Genomic DNA, 19,118 nt, shown 5'->3' with positions numbered 1-19,118 from the left:
AATATTACATATAAAACATTTTATAATTATAATCAAATATATGTATATGTTGACATTCAATAAAATATATTGTTATTGTTCTCTCCAAAGTATATTTTACAAAAAAAAAAATTTTTCAAAGTATGTTTTAGAATATATTAGCATATTGTACAGAAAAATAAAACGTAAACGTTTTAATTTCAAGCGTGACAAATGCATCTCAAAGTAGGGGAAATTTGTTGGACCTTTTCTTTGAAAGTTAACGCAGGTATGACAGCGCTGACCCGGATGTTCTATCTCTCTAGGAGCCCTGTCTCATGATGAGGTCTCCGTGCTGTTTTCTCTCTAGAGCCAGAACAGTATTACTGAGATTATCCAGTCATGCTCCTGACGGAAGACTTCCACGCGTCTCCGGTATTAAGCACTGTCAGGCTTCGCGATGCTTTTGCACAAAGAGCTCGAAACCATATTACATCACAACTCCCATCTTCTATGTGAACGCGTCTCCTCACATTGGTCACGTGTATTCAGCTGTCACTGCTGACTGTCTGCACAGATACAAACTCTTAAAGGGGTACACCTCCAGATTTGCCACAGGTATGTTTACATGTCTGTCTGTTGTATACTGACTTCAGATCAGTGTGTCATAGTGAGTTGTTTGTTTGTGCTCTGCAGGTACAGATGAACATGGTCTGAAGATCCAGCAGGCAGCCAGCAATGCTGGTAAAGAGCCTCTGAGCTTCTGCACCGAGGTATCAGAGAGTTTCAGGCATGTTTTCCAAAGATGCAGCATTTCATACACTGACTACATCCGGACAACAGAGCAGAGGCACAGACAGGCTGTTCAACACTTCTGGACGGTTCTCCACAGCGAAGGCTTCCTCTACAAAGGCACGTACGAAGGCTGGTACTCCACTCCAGATGAAAGTTTTCTTACACCAGCTCAAGTCACTGACAGCACAGACTCAGAGGGACGACAGATCAAAGTATCCGCCGAGAGCGGCCACAAGGTACCGTCCATCCATCCTATGAAAGAATAAAAGCCTGTGCTGCTCTGTCGGTGGATTGCGATCTAGAACTGGGGTGCAAGGGGCCCATGGAGAAATTCAGGGTGGAAAACGATGAGATTAATAAAGATTAAAAGATTAAAATAAAAACTTAGACTCAAATAATTTAAATAATTAAATTGAATAATAAATAACTGAATAAATGAATAATTTGTTTAAAAGAAATACTACATTGTAAGTATCATAAGTAAAAAATAAAAATAGACTAAAATAAGTGAACTACAAATTAGATTAAAATAAATAAACGAGTAAAATACTTTAATTTGATTAAATGAAAGATTAAAAGTAAACAAACGAGATAAAAACAGACTAAAATATAAGTAAACTAAAAATTAGATAATTAAACTAAATTATAGAAGTAAAAGGAAACTACAAATTGAATTAAAATAACTACAAATTAGAATAAAATTACATTAAAACAAATATTAGATTAAAATAGTAAACTAAAAAATACAAAAATAAAAAAAACTAAAATATAAGTGAACAAAATTAGATTAAAATAAGTGAACTACAAATTAGATAAAATATATACAAGTAAAAATTAGAAAAAAATGAGAGTAAATTATAAGTGAATGATAAAATTAAAGTAAATTACAAATTAGATTAAAATAAATTAAAATTAGACTAAAATAATTACATTAAAATAAAAATATTAGCTTAAAATAGCCTAAACAAATTAGATAAAAAATAAAACAAAAAAACAGACTAAAATATATAAGTGAACTACAAATTAGATTAAGGGAAATCAAAATTTGATTAAAATAAAAATTAAAGTAAGTAGACAAATGATAAAAATTAAAGTAACTAAAATATATAAGTTAACTAAAAATTAGATTAAAATAAGGGTAAATTATAAGTGAACGGTAAAATTTAGATTAAACTGCAAATTAGATTATAAAATAAAAACTAAAATGAAAATGACATTAAAATAAATATTAGATTAAAAAAATGAGAAAAAAAACAAATAAGTGAATAATAAGATTAGATTAAAATAAATAAAAATACATAAATTTGATTAAAATAAAGATTAAAATAAGTGAACAAATTATATATAGAGAGAGAGAGAGAGAACTAAAACTTAGATAAAAATAAGAGTAAATTATATAAGTGAATGATAAAATTAGATTAAAATAAATAAATTAGGGTAAAATACATAATTTGATTAAAATAAAGATTAAAATAAGTGAACAAATGAGAAAAACTTACACTTTACTATACCAACATACTATACTTATACTACACTGTGTGCAGAATTATTAGGCATGTTGATAATCTGGTCATATTTTTTTTTACCAAGCACATTTTACCAATTCCAAACCACAACAATCTTAATAACTACTATAAATTTTGTATTTAATCATTTGTAAGTGATATATAACTGTCCGTGAAGGCTGGAAGTGAAAAACTCCTTATATTCAGGTGTGCATAATTATTAGGCATGTTTTCTTTTACAGATAAAATGAGCCAAAAAAGATATTTAACCCAGACTGAAAAGTCCAAATTATTAAATGCCTATGAGAAGAATGCAATACTAATGCATTACAAGAATTTGCAAAGTTAAGGCTTGACCACTGGACAGCGAAATGCTTGTTGAGTCTGCATGGTCAGAAAAAACAGGTGGAGAAGAAAAGATGCATGTTAACTGCAAAAGAATTAGGAATTAAGGTGAAGAATTAGGTGTGACACCATCAGGAACCGTTTAGTCTCCAGCGCCACCATTTTCCAGAACTGCAACCTACCTGGAGTCTTCAGAAGTGCAATGTGTCAGGTTCTCAGAGACTTTGCTTGGTACAAAAAATCCTTAAAAACTTAAAAAATGCCCCTGACTTAATAAGAATAACAAGCTGACGTGTTGTGAAATACATGAAGACAGTTTTTTTTTTTTATAGGCTTTATAGACAGATAAGTTGAGAGTTGAAGGACAAGCATCACATCCTCTTGTACCTCTGATTCAAGAATTTATCTTCCAAAATCTGGCAGTACATTTTGGGAGTTCATGTTTAGTCTCCTATCCTGAAAAGTCTGACTTGCAGAGATGGACTAAAATGAACTCCCAAAACTTACTTAAGAAAACATGCCTAATAATTATGCACACCTGAATATAAGGAGTTTTTCACTTCCAGCCTTCACGGACAGTTATGTATCACTTACAAATGATTAAATACAAAATTAATAGTAGTAATTAAGATTGTTGTGGTTTGGAATTGGTAAAATGTGCTTGGTAAAAAAAATATGACCAGATTATCAACATGCCTAATAATTATGCACAGTGTATACTAACTTATACTATATTATACTAACTTATACTATCTATCTATCTATTATCATTCACTTATAATTTACTAACTTGTACTATCTATCTATCTATCTATCTATCTATCTATATATATATATATATATAAATAAAAGAAAACTAAAAATTAGATAAAAATTAGTAAATTATATGTGTATGATAAAATTAGATTAAAATAACTGCAAATTAGAATAAATACAAAATAGACTATAATACATAAAATTAGATTAAAACCTGATAAAAACTGATTAAAATAGATTGAGAAAAAAACTATTGGATTATTATTATTTTTAGATTATTAAATGAGACATAGAAAACAAAAATTAGATGAAAAATAAATTGATTTAAAATAAATAAACTAACATCTAACAGTACTAAAATGAGTATAAATAAAAGTATTTCAAAATAATATTTTACATCGGTGTAATATATAGTATATCAATTTATAGTCAGGCAGTTTGGGTCTTTATTGATTAATTATGTAGCTAAGTGCCTTTTAAGTTTTATGATGAGGGTCCCTCACATAAGGATGATTATATTTGGGAGTCCATGGCATCTAAAAGATAGTAAATCTAGAATGATTTATAATGCATACACAGATTGACTGCTGTGAAATGAATAACTGCAGTAATCTCAAGATGGTTAATGAGTAATCTATCAGTCTATTAGTAGCGTTGACATACAAGACATAATCAAAGTCTTCTGAAGTTGTTCAAAGTGTCATAAAATAATTCCTCTATTCTCACTGACAGGTGGAGTGGATGAAGGAGGACAATTACATGTTTCGTCTATCAGGCTTCCGCACTGAATTGCTTCACTGGCTCAGATCAAACCCGAAGGTCATCCAGCCCGTGAAGTTTCACGACTTGGTTCTTCAGTGGCTAGAGGACGACATCCCAGATCTGTCAGTATCACGTCAGAAGAGCCGGCTCCAGTGGGGCATCCCGGTCCCGGGTGATCCGGAACAAACCATCTACGTGTGGCTGGACGCTCTGGTCAACTATTTGACGGTGGCTGGCTACCCTCAGAATCACTCCCAATGGTGGACAGAGGTCCATCACGTCGTGGGTAAAGACATCCTCAAGTTTCACGCCATATACTGGCCGGCGTTTCTCATGGCTGCGGGGTTGCCTCTTCCTCAGACGATTTATGTTCACTCTCACTGGACGGTGGAGGGAAAGAAAATGTCCAAGAGTCTCGGAAACGTGATCAACCCGTTGGACGCCATTGAGAAGTTCACCGTGGATGGTTTGAGGTACTTCCTTCTCAGACAAGGGGTTCCTGATTCAGACTGTGACTATTATGATGATAAAGTCATCAAGATGTGCAATAGTGAGTTAGCGGATGCTCTCGGAGGGTTGTTAAACCGCTGCACTGCACCCTCGCTTAACCCCACACAACAGTATCCTCGGTTCTCCAACACTTGCTTCCCAAAAGAAGGGCTTGGTGGAAAATCCATCTCGGATGACTACAGACTGATAGAAGCCGTATCGGCGCTTCCGCTCATTGTAGAGCAGCACTTTGAGAATCTAAATGTCTATAAAGCATTAGAGGCTATTAGCGCATGTGTGCGCCTCACTAACGGGTTTGTACAAAGACACGCCCCGTGGAAACTGGACCGGAAAGTTCCTGAAGACCAGCAGTGGCTTGACACCATCCTTCACGTGTCTTTGGAGTGCCTTAGGATGTATGGGATTCTCCTGCAACCTGTGGTGCCGGGGCTTGCTGATAAAATTTTATCAAGGTTGGGAGTCACTCCTGAGGAAAGAAGCTGGGATTCCCTGAACTTCCTGATGAGATTTGAAGGACGAGAGTGTGGGTTAGAAGGAAGAGCGCTGGGTCCGGATTTGGGAGTGTTGTTTAGTCGTCTTGAAAGGAGAAGGACTCCCAAAATGGCAACAACACAAGACAAATCTTAAAGGGTTAGTTCACTTACAGAACAAAAATTGACAGATAATGTACTCGCCACCTTGTCATCCAAGATGTTCATGTCTTTCTTTCTTCAGTCGTAAAGAAGTTGTTTTTTGAGGTTGATATTTCAGGATTTCTCTCCATAAAATGGACTTCTATGGTGCCTGCGAGTTTAAATGTCCAAACTGCAGTTTCAATGCAGCTTCAAAGGGCTCTAAATGATCCCAGCCTAGGTTTTATCTAGCGAAACGATCTGTTTTAGTCTTTAAGCTCAAATGCTTGTCTTGTCTAGCTCTGTGATGCACATGTGTACTCCAGTTCAAGATAGTTATGGTATGTCGAAAAACTCCTATCTCATTTTCTCCTAAAACTTCAAAATCGCCCTACATCGCTGTAGAAGTACTGAACTAGTGTTTAGTGAACATGCAAAGGTGGTCAAACGCTCTTTACAAAAAATAAAAAATAAAAGGTAAAAAAAAGCAATGTAGTATGATTTTGAAGTTGGAAAATGAGATGGGAATTTTTGGACTTATCCTAACTGTGTTGACCCAGAGTACACAGATTAAGCATGTGCGTTATAGAGACAAGCATTTGAGGTTAAAAGGTATATAAATTGTCAATTTGTTTAAAAAATGACCGATTGTTTTGCTAGATAAGACCCTTCTTCCTCAGCTGGGATCATTTAGAGCTTTTTGAAGCTGCATTTAAACTACATTTTGCAAGTTCAAACTCACAGGCACCACTGAAGTCCCTTATATGGAGAACATTCCTGAAATGTTTTCCTCAAGAAACAATTTCTATACGACTGAAGAAAGACATGAACATCTTGGATGACAAGGGGGTGAGTACATTATGTATTTTTTGTTTGTTCTGGAAGTGAACTTCTCCTTTAATGAATACTTGGACCTCACCATGAGATAATGGTGGTGTCGGGTTTCGAAAGAAATGATTAAAAGGTCACACTCTATAGGCATAAAAACTGACATGGTTTTTTTAATGAGAAATACACGAAACTGAAAAATTGTACAAATTGAAATAAAATAAAAAAGGTTGCAATATTCTTATAATTTCCTGTACTTCTTTTTACATAAACTCTTCCATGGTTCACCTCACAATGAATCCTCTATGACTTTCAGAAATACATGTCTGAAAACAATGACTCTACTTCAGGTTCTGTTAGGTTCCTCTTCTTTCAGAAAGCTCCGCGTAGCAGGGAATCTGCTAACGTGGACGCAAAACTACTCTTTACCACTGGTGAAATGCATTCAGGCGCTCTCAGAAATATGAGTTGGTGTTCTGTCCAGGTTGAGTACCTAGAGAAAATAAACAAAACAAAATGTAATTTCAATACAGAAACTGACAAATGTTTAAATGTTGATGGCTTTGCATTGATAAAGAACAGCACTAAGGACGAAAACAATTTAAATACAAAATGTATGAGTTTAAAACATACTATACAGAAAATACTAGTGCTGCCCCTAACTAAAGACTTTTCTAATCGTCTGGTCATTTATTTAAGCCATCAGTTGACTAATCGCACATTTATATTTAATTACTAAATATATATAGGGCTCTATGATTTCCGCAGTGCAGAAAACGCAGATAAAACTGCGTAATCCATTCGGAGTACAATACGGACTAGATTCTGAACACTAAACCACATAAAGACTATTTAAATATGAATCTTGCATGTTTTGCATGTCTCTGTGTGAATGAATGGTGCAGACGCAGTTTCACGGCAACTCGTCAAAATAAAAGTTCAGTTTAACGAAGAAATTGTGACAAATATATTACTATTGTACAATAGACTATTAATGCAATACTAATACTACTAATAAAATATTAAAACTATTGTTTTTGACAAAAATTTGTTTCATTTTCATTGGATTACATGAAGAATTAGTGTTTTATGCCCTTATTTGATTACCAGAAAAACAAAAAACAAAAAAAAGTACAATGAAAGTACATATTTCATAGAATAAGTTTCATGATTTGAAGATGTAACTTAAAAATTAAATTATAAATTAACTTCATTTATGAAACAGACAGTCCGGTCCTCGAAAAAACAAACAAAAAAACAAACAGATTTTACAGGGCCCTAAGCAGACTGGGGGAGCCTTTAATTTATAGTCTAATAATTAATTTATAGACTAATAATTTAATTTGATAAAAGATGACATCGCCTACTTTAAAATTAAAGTTAGAAAAATGCCCTGTAAATCACTTTAAGGAGTCAAATATCACCTTGTAATGGAAAGGCTAATTTTTTATGTTTTTTTTTTTATTATTATTATTATTATTGATAAGGTGCTCCTAAATCTTTTGACTGTACTCCTAAATTTGAATTAGGAGCAGAAGAAAATTAAGCATGGAGCCCTGTGTATATTATTTATAATATATATAATATATATTAAATATCAATATATTACAGACAGTTTTTATTTTTCTGGTCAGCTAACATTGAAGAACTAAGGATTTATGTTGATATTGTCCAATATCCTGCTATGAGCTTTTGAAAACTTTTGAAGGGCAATGTATATTAAACAAAAACACAGTAGTGTATTGTGGCTGTAGTAATGTAAACAGAGTAATGTAAAGAGTGAAGCATACTTGAGAGTTGCTGCTGGAGCTGTCTGACGAGTGCTGCGGTCTGCTGCTGCTGCTGGGTTTGCTGCATGCCTTGCCGTGGGAACTGAGACAAAATACAGAAGAAAATGTTCAGGTTACCCAAAGGTTTTAGAGAATCTCTGACAACTTTCCCATTGCGTTGTGCTTCAGTATGTGATGCATTTTCAAAGTACATAATTGAAAGCTGCTACAGATATGCTTTCGGACCATGGGCTGCATTCCCAGGGCCTGGCCGGGAGGCTGGGCTGCCGCCACCTGCTGCTGTTGAACCTGCTGCTGCGGCACCTGCTGAGGCTGAACCTGCTGCTGCTGGACCTGCTGCTGCTGTTGCACTTGCTGCTGAACCTGCTGCTGCTGCACCTGCTGCTGTAAGACAAACACACAGATACCATGACATTACAGGTGAATTGCTAAAACGCAGGCGTTATGTGAAATGCACAGCGTCCCACAGTGCACTGGGGCATGTGGTGTACATACTCTGAGAGCTGGATGCTGTCTAATCAGCTGCTGTTGTTGCTGCTGGGCTTGTTGTTGTTGTTGCTGCTGCTGCTGGTCCATCATCTGATTGGGCCTCATGTTGGGGTGCATGGCCTGCGCTCCCAAGTGACCTTGACCCAGGCTGTGCATCATAGGCGTCTGCTGCATGGACTGATGGGAAAACCTGAGACAGATGGTGAAAGTTGAGGTGGTTTGTTTTACACTCTTTTAAAGTGGGGTTGTGTAGTGTAACCTTTGGGTTGCCAAACTGAGGACACGCAACAGGAACGAGTGCAACTGACAATAGTAGGTGACCAGTGTGACTGACCTTTGCGTGTTCTGCATTGTGTGCGCGTACGCTCCAGGAGCCTGCTGATGGACGTAGCCGCTAGGCCTCTGCTGCATTTGCCTAAGAGGGTCCACCATGCCTGGGTTTGTGCCAGGATGTCCTCCCTGGAAGCCCTGGTTGCCGTACGAGTTAGGAACTATTCCACCGGGCTGAGTGGGGTGTGGCTGCATCCCCATGTGTGAGCCGTAGGTGGTGTAGCCCTGGGAAATGTTCTGAAGAGAGAAACGCGACAGTACTGGGTTGTTATCTTTGAGTTTCAGTGAATGCTGAACAAATCAACAATGCAAACGTGCCTGTACTTGCCTGTGCCGGTTGCATTGATGGATACTGTTGATTAGGTGCCACCTGTCTGATCTGCTGTCCGAGTAGATGATTATGATTCTAGATAAGCGCAAACAGAGCATAAAAAAAAATTCCATTTCCTGAAAATGATCATGCAATATTTTTAAATTAAACATTCACAAATCACAGGAGACAAAAAACACAGATGGTGCTTGCCAGTGGAAACACATCATCATGATGGTCTACAGTGTTTTTTTTTTTTCCAAACCTTAAGAGTGAGCCATTTTTTCCCTTTTTAACTAAGGTGACGCAAATGTGGAAACTTGTTTATGCCACTCAATAAAAATCAAAAAGGTAACTACTTCGTCTCACAATTAACTTTTTTCAAAATTGCATGATTTAAACTTGTGAGTTATAAAGTCAGAATTGTGTGGTATACAGTTGCAATTTTGTGTAAAAAAAAATAAAATAAAAAAAAGTTAGAATTGCAATTTATAAACATGCAATTCTGAGAAATAAAGTCAGAACTGCATGATATAAACTTGGAATTTTAAGAAAATAGTTATTTTTCCCCTTTAGAATTGGACTGAGAAAAGGTCAAACTGTTAGGGAAAAAAAAATTCTATTTAAAATTCAGAAACTCCTACTTGACTTCACAATTGCAAGTTTATATCACACAATTTGTGAGTTTAAATCAGCAAAAAAGTTAGAACTGTGTGCTATAAAGTCGCAATTTCATGTTATAAAACTACAATTGCGATGTACGAACATGCAATTCCGAGAAATAAAGTCAGAATTGCGAGATATAAAGTCATTTAAGGACTTTTTGTCCTCAAAATTCACAATGGCAAGTTTATCACAATTCTGAGAAGAAAAAGAAGAAGGGGGAGAAAAAAAAAAAAAAAAAAAAAAAAAAAAAAAAAAAAGTCAAAACAGTCAGAATTATAAACTTGCAATTGCAGAAAAAAACAGTAGAATTTATATTTGGGAACAGAGTTTGTATCGCAATTTTAAGTTTCTATCATGCAATTCTTAAGAAAAAAAAAAAAGAAAGAAAGAAAAAGAAAAAAAATCAATTGTAAGATAAAAATAATTACAATTCCCTTCTTAATTTTTTTGTTTAGTGCCTTAAAAGGGTTTCCATACCCATATATACAACCATTTACATTCAAACCATAAGACAAGAACTTGTTTGTTAAAATTAAATAAACAATAATAGAGTTCTTTTATAATGACAGCACACTGAGGGTTTGAAAACAACTATAAATAAACTACGTATCAATCGTTTTCCCCCAAGAAAAATGCAGTGGTAGCCTTCACATTTTGTTTTGTTTAATTTGCAAGCGTCATGTCCAATAATATTGTGCATCCCTAGTAAAAACTGTGGGGAAAAAAAAGTCAGAACTGGGAGTTTCTCTCTCACAATTACAAGTTTCTCTCACAATTCAAATTTTTTTTTCCACAATTCCTATTTTAAACTGCACATTAGCAAGTTTGAGAAAAATAGTCCAAATTGTGTGCCGTCAAGTCACAAAAAGTTAGAATTGCGATACACAAACTTGCATTTCTGAGAAATAGAGTTAGAACTGCAGTGACGTAAGATATGAACAAATATAAACTCGCAATTTTGAGAATCAAAATTATGATACAAAAAAAAAAAAAAAAAAAAAAAAAAAAAAAAAAAAAAAAAAACAGAATTTGCCTACGCAATCTGACTACGATTTCACTATAGAGACAAAGCTTATCATCATGATTCTTCAGTAGCAGTGAAAAAGCAGATGATCTTGGATCTGAAGGAGAGTTTAGACCTGGAAATAGTGAGGCATGATGTCAAAAGTCATCGGTCCAAAATATGCGCAGTCACATGTTTGCCTAGGCAAGCACCACTAATTACAAGACACCTACTAAAATGACACAACAGATGAACTAATCAGACAAAATACAAGGAAACCGAGTGTGTTTTTGGTCTGGGTTCTTGATCAGTAAAACCAGACTCACCAGTCTGACCTGTAGCTGATGACGGAGAATCTGCCCCTGAGGCATGCTCTGTGGGGGCTTGTAGGCCATCTGGTACGGCTTGTCCATTCCCATCATGTTACCCATGCCAGCACCCTGCATATTAGCCATGTTGTAGTTGGCACGTGGAGGAATTTTGCCCATAGGACCCCTGGGACGGAAAGGGGGATCTAAACCGGGGCCTCCTTAGGGGGGAAACACACACAAAAGACAAGTAAAGAACAAGTACAAGATGCATCTCATGATGCTAAAATGACGGAAACAACTGCTTTATGAAGCTCAAAATTAACAGAGGTTAAAATGCATGCACTGACCTGGCGGCAGAGGCTGATTTTGGGCGTACATGTTCATTGAAGCCTGGTAGCCCATTCGGAAAGACATGTTTGGCTGGCCCATGCTCATCAGATCAGGAGCCATGCCTGGCGTGTACTGCATGACTGGGTTGTGCTGCTTGTACTCCTAGACCACAGGAAATGGTTGTAGTTTTAATTTTAATACAAAAAACTTGATTTTAAGACTTTTAACTCTTTCCCATTGTGGCTTTTGGTGTTTTCACTGTTATATAGTGTGAGGCATGCAGTAGTTTTTTTTTTTTTTTTTTTTTAACCCTTGTGCAACCTTATGGACATTTTTGTCCATTTTATTTTATTTTATTATTTTTTTTTTTTGATAATTTTGCCTGTGTTAATGCTAACGGCATAATTTTTTTGGCTCAGGTGTGTGTTTTATATATTTTACCCTCATTTCCTTTAATGAATCCATTTTACACTAGGTACAAAAAAAAAAGAAAGAAAAAAAGTTCCTCAGCACTTTTTGGACAAAAATGTCCTCATTGTAACCCACTGAAACTGGGACAATCCCAGGGACATTTAACTACAAAATGATGCAATATTTGTTAATAAATTCTAAAATAAATTTTAATTTTTACTTTTTTTTTTTTTTTTTTTTTTTTTTTTAAATGGTGCCATTTTTTCAAGTTTGGCATATAAAGCCAGCTTTATTTTTTGCCATCATTGCCATGATGCTATAACTTTGCTAAGTTCTGAGTGTTTTTGTGCATTTTTAGGTACACTACAGTTTAAAAAGTTTTGAGTTGATAAGATGTTTTTAAATGTTTTTGAAAGAAATATCTTATGCTCACCAAGACTACATTTATTTGATTAAAAAAATGCAGTAAAAACAGTCAAACACTGCAATTAAAAATATCTGTTTTCTATGTGAACAGCTTAAAATGTAAGTTATTTCTGTGATGTAAACCTGAATTTTCAGCATCATTACTCAAGTCTTCAGTGTCAAATTTTTAGATTAAAGTTCTAATATTTTGAAAAAGTTGTAATCATTTGAGAAAGGCATAGCAAAATGAGATTAAATTTGTAATATTTTAAGAAAAAGTTTTTTCTTTCGAGAATAAAGTCAGAAACATAAGATTCTGAGAATGAGAGATTTTAAGAACAAATGAGATTAATTTCAAAGTACTTTGAGAATAAAATCACAGCAATATGAGATTGAAGTCGTAATATTTTTAAAATGAAGTCACAGCAACATGAGATTAAAGCTTTGCCTGGAATCTAATGGGGAAAAGTTTGATACTGCACCCAAACAAAATCTTACTAAAAGCTCATTTTTTGAGATATCAAACTCAAACTTAAAACACAACTTGTTTACATTTATGGCTTTGATTTTCTATCAATTTTTTAGTTCAAAACAGTCTTAAGTCATTGGGGTATATTTGTAGCAATAGCCAAAAATTACATTGTATTATATTCTTTTATGCCAAAAATCATTAGGATATTCAGTAAAGATCATGTTCCATGAAGATATTTTATAAAATTCCTACTGTAAATATATCAAAACTTAATTTTTGATTAGTAATATGCATTATCAAGAACCTCATCTGTATAACTTTAAAGGCAATTTTCTCAATATTTGGATTTTTTGCACCCTCAGATTCCACATATTCCACATATCTCGGCCAAATATTGTCCTATCCTAACAAACCTTTCATCAATGGAAAGCTTATTTATTCAATGTATTAAACTTAGTTTTGAAAATTGACCCTCATGACTGGTTTTGTGGTCCAGGGTCACATATTTCATATAAAAAATAGCTCATAAATCATTTTCATAGACTTAAATCTCCAACTCTTTTCGTTTAAATTTTTTACAACTTTTTTTTAACTTTAACAATAATCTGCCAAGGGTCTTCTTTAAAATAAAACCAAACTTGACATGGACATTTTTGCCCTCTATGAATTTATGCGTAACTTTTTTAAATTGACGCACAAGGGTTAAATGCTATTTTAAGTACCTAATAAAAACAAAAATTTACATGCAAGATGCATTTTTTACTCGTTTATACCTCTTGTTTATTTGTGGATGTCGGTTTCTTTTTCTTTTTCTTCTTATTGGGGTCAGGTGCGACATTCGAGACGTTCTTCTCCGGCTTCCCTGGATCCACCTTCTTGTCTGGCTCAGGAACAACAGGTGTAGGTGGCTCTTCCTCCTCTTGGGGCAGGTTGAGAGGCGCCAGATAGTAACTGCGCTGTTTGGGCTTTATGTGGGTGTGGTAAAGCAGAAGCCGTTGCTGCTCTTCAAACTTTGTGACTTTGCGGTCAACTCGCACGGTCCCAAACCAGCCCCAGGAGAGCGGAGCCGAGTGCTTCAGGCCCTCGAACACGTCCCAAGGGGAAATTTTCTGCTTGGTTGACACCTGAAGACCCTATATGCGAGAAATCACACTGCAAAGGTAAGCAAATGGGCAGAAGCTGAGGAGCGCTACAACATTGATTAGGTGCTACGTACCTCTTTTTCAAATCCAGCAATTTTGTTGCCCTTCGTGTCGATGAGCGATCCCTGTGGCTCACAGGTGATGACATCTCGTGTCTGCTTGGGCAGAGGCAGCAGCTGCCGCACTTTCTCTAAACTCTCGGACTGACGGTCACCAAGTTCTTTCTGTAGAGCAAAGCAAACTAGAGTCTTAATAAATTTTTAAATGTAGTGTAAAATGTACTTTATTCCTGTGATCAAAGCTGAATTTACAGCATCATTACTCCAGAGATTAAATTTGTAAAATTTTAAGAACAAAGTCGTAACATTTTGAGAATAGTCATAGCAAGGAGTTGAAATTTAAACTAATATTTTAAGAATTAAATTGTGATTTTGAGAAAAGTCATAGCAATTTGAGATTAAAGTCACAATATTTTAAGAATAATCATAATATTTTAAGAAAAATGTCAGAATAAAGTTAGATTAAATTTGTAATCTTTTAATAATTATAAAGTAATATTTTAGTATTAAATATATCTTGATATTTAGTATTAAAAATATCTTGATATTTTGAGAATAAAATAATAACAATATGAGATTAAAATTGTAAAATGTTAAGAATAAAGTAGTAAAGTCATAATATTTAGAAAGTATCGCAAAATTAGGTTAAATCTGTAATGTTTTGAGAATAAAGTTGTAATATTTTAAGAATAAAGTCATAAAAGTCATATTTAGAGAAAAAAGTCATAATATTAGAGAATGTCAGCAAAATGAGACAATTTATAAGTAATATTTTGAGAATAAAGTCAAAATATTTTGAATAAAGTTGTAACAGTCACAATATTTAGAGAATGATGTCATAATATTTTGAGAATTATGTCATCGCAAAATGACAAAAAAATTGAGAATAAAGTTAAAGTCGTAATATTTTGAGAATAAAGTCATTTAGAGAATGAAGTCGTAATATTTAGAGAATAATGTCATCGCAAAATGAGATAAAATTTTTAATATTTTGACAATAAAATCGCAATATTTTGATAGAGTTGTAATTTTTAAGAATACAGTCATAATATTTTGAGAATAATGTCACAGCAAAATGAGATTAAATTTGTAATATTTTGAGAAACGTTTTAATATTTTGAGTCATAAGCCATAATATTTTGATAATAAATTTGTAATATTTTGTCATATTATTTTGAGAATAATGTCACGGCAAAATGAGATTAAATTTGTAATATTTTGAGAATAAAGTCAATTCTCAAATTCTCAAAGCAATATGAGATTAAGTTATAGTACTTTAAGAATAGCCATAGCAACACAAGATTTATGGTCATAATATTTTGAGAATCAAGTAGTATAATAAAGTTAAGTAATATGAAGTCAAATTAGGCTAATTAATGTGAAAAGGTTAAATAATGTGAAAATTCCACCTACCATATTTCCACAAATTCCACATACCAACATTTTCTCAGTCTTTTCTGAGGTAGATGATGTTAAGTGACTATTCATATGCTGTTTTACTGATGTATAAATGATAGTCTTCAAGTCTATTTATTATTTGTAAATTATTTGCCAGCCTACCAATAATCACAATAAGCTTTGAACTTTGTTATTTTAATATAAAGTCTCAGCTTTAAAATTCTCCTCACTCCTTATTGACCCACGTAAGACAAGCCCGTTTTGGCTTTCTAAGCAGTATCAGTGTGTGTCTCACCCTGAGTTTCTTGACCAGGTTCATGTAGGCCCTCTTGTTCTCCTCCATGCTGCCCTGAGAGATGCTGGACATGTCTGCCGCCAGAGTGCCGTTAATCAACACGCTCAGCATGTCTAACACCGTAGTGAAGAGCTCACTAATGAAACAGAACAAACATCATTCAAATCACACGGTATAGCAAAGACGATCAGTGGCTGAGTGAGGGGTGTGTCAGATCTCACTTGTTAGACTGCATGTCCACTGTGCCACTGCTAATGATGTCCAGCAGAAGCACTGCCCACTCCGTCGTCTGCTGTGTGCTGCGCTGTACCGTATCAAACATCCCGCCCACCTAGACCACGTGACACGAAATAAAAAATGAGCTGAGTGCAGTTTAACCGCATCTTGGTGACATTCATTTGTCTTTTAGGCAGAGTTTAACCTCGGGCACACAATATGAGGAAATGAGATTGATGAGAGGCAGATCAACACAGAGATTGTGCTTGTTTTGTCAGCTTGAAGGCAGATGATGTATGAGAGCAAGAGATAACAGTTGCACACCAGATTGAGTCGCAGCTTCAAGGCCTCGTGCATCATCTGCTTGGCCTTGCAGTCGTCCTGGTACTGGTCCTCACGCCAGTTCGTCACAATCTGATGGAGGAATTCATTACATTAGTCCAAAGAGATGAGAAGCATTCGCTGCCAGTGAGACACTGTGTGTGTGTCGATGAAGTACCTGCTGGACTTGGCTGTAAAGGGAAGTCAGGAGACCCTCCCTCTGCTCATCTTGGCCCTTGAGACACGTCAGCACCAGAGACAGGAAGGGCTGCTGGCTCAGGAGAGACATACTGAAAGAGAAAAGAAAACAGAGGAAATGGAGATCTTCAAAAACACAGCTGTACGTTAATTACTGCAATATACTGTATCTGATCATGCCTAGACTACAGGAACAAAGCACAAAGCACACACAAATAGTTATTTAGCTAACACCCTATTTAGCTTCAAGTGCTACAAAATATTGGTAACTTATTTCGAATCATACTACACTAGTGTTCTTATTTTTGGGGTCATTAAGAGTTTTTGAAGCCCCTTCAAAAAAAAAAAAAAAAATTAATATATCAGGTATATAGTGTTAATTTCATTAATGAAAATTATGACGAAAAATGTTTGTCGACTAGCTTTTTTTCCCATGATTAAAATCAGAAGAAGACGACAATAAAGAATTTTTTGAGAAAGTTGTAATTTTTTGAGAATAATTGTCATAGCAAAATTAGATTAAATTTGTTATATTTTGAGAATAACGTCATAATATCATAGCAAACTGAGAATAAATTTGTAATATTTTGAGAACAAAATTATAATATTGAGAATAAAGTCATAATATTTAGAGAATGATGACAGCAAAATGAGAATAAATTTGTAATATTTAGAGAATAAGGTCACAATATTTTCAGAATAAAGCAATAATATTTGAAGAATAAAGTCATAGCAAAATGAGACTAAATTTGTAATATTTTGAGGACAGTCATAATATTTTGAGAATAACGTTTTTGTTCGTTTTACCGGTTTTCATAATGTAGACAGAGAGAGTGCATAAGAATTTGATATTAATTTATATAATAAATAGACAATAATAAATCAGTATATTAGATGAGGTAAAATAACCATGAGTATGAGCTCATATTCTGTTGGTTTGTGCTTACTGGTGAAATGACAACAATCCTTCCCATTATAATTGAGTAAAAAAAAAAAATAAAAAAAATAATAATAATAATAATATTTTATTTATTTATTTATTTATTTATATCTATCTATAATAAATAAATTATTATTATTATATATTTTTTTACTCAATTATAACTGTAAGGATTGTTGTCATTTCACCATTTATAAAAATCAGTTTAACCATTATATAGCAAGACAAAAATGTGACGAAGATTTCATTGACTAAAACTAGACTAAAACACTGAGACTTTCAGTCGACTAAAACTTGACTAAAATAAAATAGACTTAGAAAAAGTAGAAAAAAGCAGAAAAATTTTTTAGAAAAAATTATCAAAATATTAAGCCGTGCAACTGCTTTAAACATTGCCAATATTAAGAAATATTATTAAGCATATCAGAATGATTTCTGAAGAAACATGTGACACTGATGATGAAAATTCAGCTTTGCATCACAGGAAAAAGTTACATTTTAAAATATATATTAAAATGTATAAAATATTTTAAATTGCAATAATATTGCAAAATATTACTGTATTTTTTTCGATCAACTAAATGCAGCCTCGGTGAGCATAAGAGACATCTTTCAAAAAAAAAATAAAAAAAATAATAATAATAATAATAATAATAATACAGCCGACCCCAAACTTCTGAATGGTAGAGTATATTTTCCAATGCATTCTGGGTATGACATGATGCCCTGATTGGGACAAATAATTGCAGCATCTCAGAAGGCAGTATAATTTTGTTGCATACCATCCAGGCAACACATTTAGGCACTTTTGAGACACTAAAAATTAGGAGAACAGCAACAGGTGTGAATGCTGTTTAAAATTTTAGTACCTTTTTTGCTTCTGCCGATCTCTTTCTTTCCGTGAGGAGGGTCCCAGGTGCTGTCCTTTCTCCAGTTCTTCACCCGCAGCCTTCAGCACGTGACCCTGCACTGATGTGGGCAGCTTACCAATCAGAGGGGCCACTAACCAGACCCCTGAACGCTCGGAGGAACTGGAGGAAACAACAACAACAGTATTTGAGAAACACGCAGGGCACGAGCTGCACAAACTCGCTCTCTTCTTAGAGTTTAGATATTGATAGCAACATTGATTCATGTTGTTTGATGAAGAAAAGGTCAGTCCATCAATCCCATCAAACTGAAAGTAAATAAAAGCACAAAGCAATGATTGGGGTCACCGACCTGAGCACAGGTTTGAGTTTGCTGGCACTGTTGCTGTTGGAGACGGAGCTGCCGGAAACAGCGGAGCCATTCCAGGTGGGGTTACTAGAGTTCATCTCGGCAGACTTCTGGAAAACTTCAATAGTGGCCTTGGCGATGTTCTCCAGGAGAGAATACAGCTCCTGTAAAAAGTGGGTTCAAATGTACAAACCTTGAAGAAAAGATGAGAAATCATCAAGCGGGGATGAACTGTGCAAACACGCTTCTGCTTACGTTATTTGAGCTCTGCTTGATCATGAGCTGCAGCTCAAGAGAGGACTGTCTCATGGTCCACTGGTCCATGTTCTGTAAGCAGAAAAACAGACGGAATATGGAAAGAATGCTTTCAAAGCAGAGCTTTGGAGACCCTGCTGGATGTTAATTGCGAGAGGCCTCTGTCTTCACAGTCTATGAAGATGAAAACCAATCCAGAATAATGAGCTGCTGTGAGACCCACACAAATCATTAATGGCTTAAAGGCTAAAGGGTGTGAAATGAATAATTAAGCTTGGGGAAATGACGGTCTGTTCATTCTCTGCTGCTCTTCCATCGCTGACAGGCGCAACAGAGCTGCTTGGTGTCTAAAACACGTTTTCGTCTTCATGTATGCAGGTCTGGTCTACTGGGTTTTAAAGCTGAATTGTGCATTTTCCACAACGACAGCCCATGCATGGGCCATGGTCCAAACTGGAGTCCCACAACCAAAACACACATTTAAAAAGC

General features: G+C 34.8%; 2 protein-coding genes across 6 annotated transcripts in view; one reads left to right on the top strand and one right to left on the bottom strand.

Moving 5' to 3' along the window:
* Window positions 1–132: 132 nt before the first annotated feature.
* mars2 (methionyl-tRNA synthetase 2, mitochondrial) lies at window positions 133–6,310 on the top strand. The gene is made up of 3 exons (XM_051127578.1): window positions 133–576; window positions 655–989; window positions 4,092–6,310. Exons 1-3 carry the CDS (start codon window positions 297–299, stop codon window positions 5,256–5,258), a joined length of 1,782 nt encoding a protein of 593 aa, XP_050983535.1. The 5' UTR covers window positions 133–296; the 3' UTR covers window positions 5,259–6,310.
* The window catches only part of med12 (mediator complex subunit 12), a 36,295-nt gene continuing 23,392 nt past the window's right edge, over window positions 6,216–19,118 (bottom strand). For 2 of the 5 annotated variants that reach the window (XM_051127573.1, XM_051127575.1), the window contains exons 28-44: window positions 18,630–18,701; window positions 18,378–18,538; window positions 18,026–18,187; window positions 16,197–16,308; window positions 16,022–16,111; window positions 15,703–15,812; window positions 15,482–15,617; window positions 13,804–13,953; window positions 13,361–13,720; window positions 11,317–11,461; window positions 10,985–11,187; window positions 9,008–9,085; window positions 8,684–8,916; window positions 8,356–8,539; window positions 8,086–8,244; window positions 7,861–7,942; window positions 6,216–6,563 (exon numbers count right to left, since the gene is read on the bottom strand). In XM_051127573.1, the coding sequence (XP_050983530.1) occupies window positions 6,526–6,563; window positions 7,861–7,942; window positions 8,086–8,244; window positions 8,356–8,539; window positions 8,684–8,916; window positions 9,008–9,085; window positions 10,985–11,187; window positions 11,317–11,461; window positions 13,361–13,720; window positions 13,804–13,953; window positions 15,482–15,617; window positions 15,703–15,812; window positions 16,022–16,111; window positions 16,197–16,308; window positions 18,026–18,187; window positions 18,378–18,538; window positions 18,630–18,701 (2,475 nt within the window). In that variant the 3' untranslated portion in view covers window positions 6,216–6,525. The remainder of the gene's footprint in view (window positions 6,564–7,860; window positions 7,943–8,085; window positions 8,245–8,355; window positions 8,540–8,683; window positions 8,917–9,007; window positions 9,086–10,984; window positions 11,188–11,316; window positions 11,462–13,360; window positions 13,721–13,803; window positions 13,954–15,481; window positions 15,618–15,702; window positions 15,813–16,021; window positions 16,112–16,196; window positions 16,309–18,025; window positions 18,188–18,377; window positions 18,539–18,629; window positions 18,702–19,118) is intronic. The other 3 variants (XM_051127577.1, XM_051127574.1, XM_051127576.1) reach the window with 3 other exon arrangements.

The sequence above is a fragment of the Labeo rohita genome, chromosome 14 (assembly GCF_022985175.1).
Source record: "Labeo rohita strain BAU-BD-2019 chromosome 14, IGBB_LRoh.1.0, whole genome shotgun sequence".
NCBI classification, from domain to species: Eukaryota; Metazoa; Chordata; class Actinopteri; order Cypriniformes; family Cyprinidae; genus Labeo; species Labeo rohita.
The sequence above is the reverse complement of the archived record's forward strand: the minus strand, read 5'-3'. Positions and strand labels throughout refer to the sequence as shown.

What these genes read in the sequence shown, in the direction of transcription:
- mars2 (XM_051127578.1), top strand. Translation starts at nt 297, where the DNA reads ATGATGAGGTCTCCGTGCTGTTTTCTCTCTAGAGCCAGAACAGTATTA. An exon ending in CACCTCCAGATTTGCCACAG is followed by an intron (nt 577 to 654) that starts GTATGTTTACAT and finishes TGTGCTCTGCAG; the next exon opens with GTACAGATGAACATGGTCTG. An exon ending in CCGCCGAGAGCGGCCACAAG is followed by an intron (nt 990 to 4,091) that starts GTACCGTCCATC and finishes TCTCACTGACAG; the next exon opens with GTGGAGTGGATGAAGGAGGA.